Genomic DNA, 8,478 nt, shown 5'->3' with positions numbered 1-8,478 from the left:
ATATAATACATTTGTTGTTAGCAGAGGCCAAATTGTAGAATTAGATCTGTTAAAATAAATGACCTTACTAACAACAAAGTTTAGAATGACAGATTTACCAATATATGGGTTGAATGAGTCCAAGAACTCTTTCCCAGGTTGGAGAGTACTGTGCATCCCTTGGGCAGTTTGCACATGAAGAAATTCATGCTTCTAAGAAGGAATTCCTGGAGATAAAAGGCCAATCATAAAAGTTAATTCCCTTCACCGGAGGCTGAGTGAGTAAAGGGTTAGAGAGAGAGGCCAAAAGGTATTTAGGGTACAAACACTTTTCACAGGAACCATAGTGAGTGCTAATCTGCAGGATTAGAAAATGGGAGTCGAGTTTGAGGCTGTAGCTTTTCAACTAACTGTATCTATTGTCTGCAATCCCAGCTCTGAATCCTATCATCTGCATAACCAAAGTCTGTGAAGCTGGTAAGTTTTTGCTCTCCTTATTTTATTTATTATTTATTTATTTATTTATTTTGAGACAGGGTCTCACTATGTAGTTGAGACTGACCTGGAACTCACTATGTAGCCCAGGCTGGTCTCGAACTCACAGCAATCTTCCTGCCTCAGTCGCCCAAGTGCTTGGATTATAGGTGTGTGCCAAATTCTCATTTTTTAACATCACAAAATCACTACCATTTGCTGAGCACTGTTCTCATGTGTCACAATGTTCTACACATTATTTCTTTTTTTCTTAGAAAATTCCTCACTTTATAAAGACCTAGTACATTAAGAGACAGCTTAAACTGTACAACCTGCAAGTGTCAGGATTATAACTTGATCACTTTGAGACACTTCTGATATGTGAATCATGGTGTCAAAATGCAATATGTAAACCAGGCAGCACCGTTTGATACTTCTTTGAGTCTGAGACAAAAACTTGTTCTCAAATTTACTCGATTTACATTGTAATCAATTCTCATACTGCAAAACAGATCCAACATGTTGCCCAGTTAAAGAGAAAAGAACTCAGAACTATTACTTATTGGAAATGACTGAGGAAAGCTGAGAGTTGATAAGAAGGACCAGAACTGGTATTAGTGTAATTTTTAATTTCATATTTGCAGTGCTCACATGCAAGGTGAAAATGACTCATACTAAGGACTCATAATCAAGGTAATGCTCATTATTTTATCATAAATATTTCTTGAAAGAAAGGACTCTGAACCTAAAATATTTATTCTCTCTTTCTTGAAAATAATTTTAGATTTATAGTCTTTATTCTTTCAAGAAACTTGAATATAATTCCTGATGTTAAATTTCAGAGTGTTAAGTGTAAAATAATAGATAAAATATTTTTGATTTTTTAAAAAAATGCATTATACAATTTTTTCTTTAACTATGTGAGACCCTGGAGTGGGAAAAGTCAACAGTAATATCATCTATAGCTTTCTGGACTCTGGAGGGAAAGGCAAAAAAAAAAAACAAGTGATAGCTGAGATTCCCCTCTCTTCTCATCTATCAGTGACCTGAGTAGAGCTCCACAGGTTGATGATGTGTGAAGTCCCAACTAGCAGTAAGATTAAACTAATAGACAAGAAAAGGGCAAACACAATGTGCAGATGAAGACCAAGAATAGTTTTATCAGCTATGAGACAATATATATCTGATGAAAGATTTGCTTGGCTTCTGATATCCCTTTAAAGTAATCGAGGAACCATGATTGGAGCAGGCTGTGGTGTAAGAAAAAATTCTAGTGTAGGCCATGAAGTTCTGGGGTTTTGAATAAATACAGAATCACGTGATCTTGGAGTATCACCAGCTGGATGATCAAGGGAGCACACATCAAGGGTCCCTAGAACCTGGCATCTGTTTTCCATTAACCGACCCACATGGAGCACACTCCCTGTGTGAGGAGAAATTTGAGAGGCTTCACTTCGTGCAGAACTCTAGGTAAATGACACCTTTAAGAAACCAGTGGAATAAAAAATGTTCCAAAACCTATTAACATTTACATCAGTTTATAAAATTACAGATTTACTATACTCATCAAAAAATATAGTATGAAAAAGACTTCAGAAAGATGATGGTCAAGACAACGGGTAGAAACAAGAAAGTTATGCAAGTACATAAAGGCTCTGATAGCTTGCCAAATATCTTATCATTGTCAAGCCTTTGAACTCTGTTATACTGTTAATCATCCAGACACAAACTGTCAAGCTTATAAATTAAAACAAACTTTAATCATTTAGTAAGTATATTGTGTGCTACATAAATCTTATGGTAGAGTCCTGTGTGATTTGTAGCACTTAGGGGAATAGTTATATAAACAGTCCTTTTATTTTACTTCTTTCTCTGCTCTGAATAAAAGAGAGTAGAAAAAGCATAAGGAAGATTTGGATTTTTATGATGTATATTTGGATTTGTAAAATTTCTACAACTGTGGAAAGTAATATTTTAAATCTAAGACAAGATTTTTTTCTTACAAAATGACCCATGCACAGTTGCATTTTATTTGGAAGGCAGGGGGTATTATTTGGACAGTAAAATTCAAGGGAAGAAATTTTATTTGTGCAATTTTAAGCAGAAATTATAAAAGAGCCCAGCTGAATCCACACACAATTTCCCACCTCATTTAGGGACATGTGTGTTATTTGTTCAGCGAATTATTTGCTGCATTGTGTTTGTTTATAAAAGAACTGGGTTGTAAGAGCAGAGTTCTCATATGCCTCCTCCCCACTTTTTTTTTTCTTTTTATTGAGTTTATTGGTACAATCTAGGTATACAATACAGTTACATTCATTATTGGGATCCTGTACCTTTACATAATAGGTCTTGATTCTCATTTTTCCCCTTGTCCCTGCCCTCCCTTCACCCCTCCTCCCCTCCCCATTTACAAACACTTTATTTCTATTTTTTCAGTTTCTCGTATTTTTTTCCTCTCCCTTATTACCTTTTCCCCACCTTCCTACTTTCCCTACTCTTTTAGCCCTTTACTTCCTATGTCACATTATTAATTATCTCATTAGGATCCTGTGTACTATTATAGTTTTTCGCACCAAAGAAACTATTCGGTATTTCAGTTAAAGAAATCTCTGTATGAACATTTAAAATGGAGAATCCTAAAATAAAACTAAAAAGAAAGTAAAAGAGAAAAGGCAATGCTATAACATTAAAATAATCCTTAATTCTGGAGATGAAAATGGTCCCTGAACATATTTAAATTGCTTCTTGCTCTTATAGTCTTATCTTATTCTTTTTTTCATTATTTAGAGAAAACTTTATTAGTTTCTGTAATCAAACCCACGTAGATATGACCTTACATATTTAGTACGATGTGTTACCCCTGTACACATGGAAAAAAAATAGAAAAATAAAAAAATTAGCATGTCTAGACCAATACGGCTGTCCATTTCTGTACAATGCCAACTCAACACAGTTATTGGGATGACTTTTTCCAAAGTTGGCAGCACCGTTAAAATTTCCCAAAATTCAATTTATATATATCTCCCCACCTTTTAAAATTAATTTGTCTTCATGATATATTTGATTATTATGCAATTTTGATTTTATTATGATCATATTTATAAATATTTTATTTCATAAGTGGCTTCCTTGGTTTTATTTTAGAAAATATTTCTCAGGTAAGGTCTTTAATGTCCAGTGTTTTCTAGCCATTTTTTTTCCAGTGGTGATTTTGCATTTGATTTCCTCTGGGCAAACTTAACTACATCTCTAGTCAAATTCACCTGGCCCCCTAACTGCCATTTTCCATCATCGAGTGCCCAGACTCACTCACTTCAAAGCCATGCCTTCCATGAAGTAGCCTCTCTCGCTTTTAGTTTCTCTTTTCATTATTATATATCTGTGATACACAACAATTATGTTCATCATGGAGAATGGGAACATGCGCATATTACATCTTTATCACTTTTAGAAAAGTGCTCTTTCTCTTTCCGCTATCCTGTCTCCCCCATCCCAATGTCCCCTTCCCATTTCCACAAACTCTATCTCTGTTTCTCATCATCTATATTTAAAGATTTTATCCTTTAAATTATTTACTTAGCATTATGGTCTGAAGAGTCATCCATTTACCTATAAATGACTCAAATTATCTTTTTTTGGTACCACTGAGTAGTACTCCATTCTGTATGTATGTTAATTTTTTTATCCACTTTTCTGTTTCAGGCCTATATATCAATTCAAAGATTTAGCTATTATGGAATGTACAGCTATAAACATCCACTGAATATTCTCTTTTTCCTCTAATTAAAATTAATCTTTCCTTAAGTTTTTATATTATTCTTAAAATGGTCAAGGAAGTACGGTGCCTGTTTCATTATACCACCTTTTGAATAGTTATTGAGAGCAGGTTCTATAAATCCTAATATCCCCAAAGAGTTCCACTCAGTGTATGAGGAAAGAAGCCTATCATTAGAGTTTGTACAGATAAAAAAAATATGTATGTTTAATTAGAATGAGTACTGAATATTCAACCAAGACACACACTGATTATTTCCAAATACTTAAGCACCTATCCTATGTTACAGAATGAAACTAATTCTAGATAGTCAATCGATGGTTTATGAAGATTATTATATTTCTCTTGACATAAAAAAGAATTTTTCAGGAAACAGAATCCTCTGACAGGTGGAAAGAGCTTATAAAGGAATGATTCCATTGTCCCCACATATGTAAGATTAATAAAATGCTAGCTCCATATGTATGCTGTTTTAATTTTACCTACTGACTGTTGTGTATTGTTTATTTTTGTTTTGTGTTGCTCAGCATCAAACCCAAGGACTCTCAGATACAAAGCAAGCATTCACACCTCTATTCCCAGGACTTGACTGTTGATATTGTCAACCTTTCCTCCTATTCTAATCTCCAGTTACACCAGTCTCCAGACTTTTTTGACTTTAGCATGACTTACTTTTACCTACAAAAATACTTGGAATATCTTCAATTTTATTTTTACCAGCAAGATATATAGTTTTGTTTTCATTCTTTTGGTGAGTAATTTATAGGTGTTAAATCATTTGTCAAGGGGTTCCTTATTAAAGCTATTCGACTTCCCAAATTTCATCTATAATTAATTTACTAATGCACACATTTTCTAAGAAACATGTATAAAAGTATGTACTTTGTATTAAATTGGTTTATCTTGTAAACATTTTCCCCAAATTTCCTGTGTCAAAATCAATCAGAAGCACTCTATGGCAGATGCATTTAATATGCTAAAACAGAGAACAACAACAATATAAATCAGAAAACCTGGGCTTCATATTGTACTTCTTCATATTTTTCACTTAGACTATAAATTAAATGGAAAGAAACTAGCATTTTGACAATGATGCACTATTTCCCAGACATAGATAAAAACTTTACTGAGTGTAAAATAAAGCATAAGGAAAGCCATGATTTCCAGATTAAAATTTGTTTATTAACTATGAGTCAGGATCTTTTCTAAAAGCCAACACAATAATTTGTCAGGGCAGAATCCTGAATGAAGGATAAAACCAATCAAGATCCTAGTAGCATTGTGTCATTCTTTCAACAAGTAATTTTTGTGCTTCGCTTACTTCTGAGTAAGTAAGCATTGAGGACAAAAATCAAGCGATGGTCCATGCTATATTTTACGTCTTCTTTGGAAGAGAAGGTTTGTTGAAGACTTTGTTTCTCCTCCGGTACTGAGGATTGAGCCCAGAGCCTTCATAATGAGCTACTCCCACATCCCTTTTTATTTTTCATTTTGAGAATGGGTCTTGCGAAGTCACTAATTTGTTCAGGCTGGGCTCAAATTTGTGATATGTCCTCTTGCCTCAGTCACTGGGATTACAGGCATGTGCCATCCCTTATAACTGAAGTCTTCTGCTTTTTTTGGCATTAGTTGGTCATTGCTATTTGCTTGCTTTTAAAATCAATCAAGGAAAGGATGAAGTAGTCTTTTAAACATATTTAAGGTGATGCTATCTCTTGGCTTACTAGCAGGATGCTAGTTAGACAGTTGGCAAAGCTCTTAATAGACGATAAAACCATCGGAAAGTACTCCCATATTGTAATCAACTATCAAGCCAAAGAAGCCCTACGTCATCAAGAAGAGGTCGGTGGCAGTCTTGGTGGCAGGCAAGTAACAGTGACAAAATAAGGAAGCCAGTGATGGTTATATTTCATTTGAATCCCCTTCTGTGACTCCATCATGGTCAATTTTAAAAACAATACTACTTTCAGGATCAGGCTTTAACAAAAAGAGCATTAACAAAACAGCAAAAACAAAACAAGACAAAAGTCTAACAGGTAATTGTAGTTGTGACTACTAAGCCTTAGAGTTACTGTAACAAAAATTTTTAAATGAGTAAAGCAATTCAGCACAATATTAGAGGTGCCACAACTTGGTAGAATCTTCCCCCAATGGAACAATTTCTAGTTTTTATAGATGCTGTTAGTTGATCAATAATGATTCAGAGGTCTGCAACCACTGCATAAATACCTCAGAGGTGGAAAGCTGCTGGGTAGGCAGCTCAGAGATCGGAAGTTACTAGATGAGTACCTCAGTGGTTGGTAGGTCATCGGGCCATAATTCAGATATCGGTAATTTTTCTTGAAGTAATTTTGAGGGTGATATCTGCTGGCACTGTAACAGGATGGTGAAAATCCACTGGAATTAAAGTCAAGGGGTTGATAGCTCCTATACCCCAAGCCACCAAGTGTGCAGTAGCTTAGAGGTCGGGGACTCTTGGAGAAGTAGTTAAGTTGCCCAAAGCAGTTGGGGCCATTGCCAAGGGTCTGACAGGCCTTAGACGCACATAGAGTGGTCGTGTAGCAAGTGGATACATACCCCTTCGTCTGAGTGCATGAGTTGCAGCTGGGGCAGGATCTGAGGTTGGTAGCTTTGCAGGCAGTAATGACTTGGTCTGATGATGGGGAGTCACAGGGCACACAGGAGTTCTGCAAGTCACAATTTGTAGCACAGGCCTTGGGCTCCCAGCTGGGAGAGTCACAGCTTGGGGCGTCACAGTAGTTTTCTTGACAATGGTCGAGGAGCCAGAGATTTCCTTGATAGCTACTGGGTAAGTGGTGTCCAGTGGTAGAGCTTACATCATTGGAGCAAAAAGCAATGGAAGGAGTCACTGGGATGTAACAGTGAGTTCTATAGGACGAAGCATGGCATAGCTCAGGGTAGCTCAGAAGAGACATGAAGCCCGAGTGCATGCTCCGTGGTAGCCACGCAGGTATGGTATGGCTGTAGGCAGAGGACACTTTATATCTTCCCCGGTGATTGCGTGGAGCCTCTACAAGCCCTCTTCCTTCTCTAGTCCTGGGGCACTGACACAGCAACATCTCATTAGTGCATTGCTTAGACACATTTAGTGACGTCTTCACGCTTATACAAAAATAAGTTTATTTTGATTCTTCAAAGTATCTACCTGTAATTATCACTTTGACCATCACCTAGCATTCATCATCAGCAGACCATAGCTTTGGTGAATAGTGATTTTAATGTTAATGGGCTAACTCTCATCTGTCAATAAGCAGTTGACAAGAGTTCATGTATCTTTGGGCTTCTGAGGCATGGTTATTAAAATGTTAACAAGGATTCACTAAAGCCAGGGACTTGTGTTTTTCTACCTCTTTGACTATGGAAAAACACTATTTGATTTGATGCTACATTCAGAAGTCAGCTGGGCAGTCTCCTCATCTCATTATTGCTCCAAAGAGAGGGCAAGGCTCTGGTGTGTTAATGTACCGATGTGCATTTCCCCAGGTATGTGCTATTCTCTAACCCGTGCCAGGAAAATGATGACAGCTTTTCATCAGATACATTTGGAGAAGTGCATACCTGTGACTCAGAGCAATGCCAGTGAGACTTGATGACCTATAATTGGCTAAAAATGAACTTGTCCCCCTGGGTCAATGGTTGCTAAGCAACCAAGCCTTCTCCAAGACCCCTTTCTTAAAGAGTCAATATACTATGTCATATCAAAGAAATACAGTTTTTCAATATTCTGCCTCCTTAATTGGGTAAGGTTATATACCACGTACTCCTCTGTCCCTGCTGTAAAATGTAAATGCTATCAGATGTATAACATTTTCCCAAAATACCTTTTACTTATTCCTGATTTAATTTCTTTTGCACTTAGATTTCATGCGTTGAAGCTATTTTTGGTTTGCACTAACAAAAGATTATGCTTATGTTTAACATTTTTGATTTGAATAACCTGTGTATTTCCTATAGGCACTGAACATATTAAATAGCACTTCTCACTCCCTGAGGTGAAGTCTGAAGGAAAAAATAAGATTTTAATTTAAACTCAATAATTGACATTTTGTTCTTGAAAATACAAACTCTACTTCGTACCTACAGCCTCCATTGATTGGAAATAGCAATATATGTATTAACAGTGAGGAGTTAGGCACAGGGCAGTGCTGACTTCTTTGGGTTTAGTGAGCTGTAGCTATAGTTTCATAAAGACAGTGTCCTCTTAGGAGACAATTAAGGTTCCCTTG

General features: G+C 36.3%; 1 protein-coding gene and 1 long non-coding RNA gene across 2 annotated transcripts; one reads left to right on the top strand and one right to left on the bottom strand.

The window, feature by feature from the left end:
• Positions 1–414: 414 nt before the first annotated feature.
• On the top strand, positions 415–4,816 carry LOC104851425. Its single transcript, XR_777222.1, has 3 exons — positions 415–456; positions 1,098–1,146; positions 4,759–4,816. It is a non-coding gene; the product is annotated as an uncharacterized LOC104851425 (long non-coding RNA).
• Positions 4,817–6,420: 1,604 nt separating this feature from the next.
• Positions 6,421–7,182, bottom strand: LOC104851493 (keratin-associated protein 24-1). Its single transcript, XM_010608696.1, has one exon. The coding sequence runs from the start codon at positions 7,180–7,182 to the stop codon at positions 6,421–6,423; it is 762 nt and encodes a 253-aa protein (XP_010606998.1).
• Between the last annotated feature and the right edge of the window lie 1,296 nt (positions 7,183–8,478).

Source organism: Fukomys damarensis, unplaced genomic scaffold (genome assembly GCF_012274545.1).
Source record: "Fukomys damarensis isolate Sample0158 unplaced genomic scaffold, DMR_v1.0_HiC HiC_scaffold_24, whole genome shotgun sequence".
In the NCBI taxonomy this organism is placed as follows: Eukaryota; Metazoa; Chordata; class Mammalia; order Rodentia; family Bathyergidae; genus Fukomys; species Fukomys damarensis.
The sequence above is the reverse complement of the archived record's forward strand: the minus strand, read 5'-3'. Positions and strand labels throughout refer to the sequence as shown.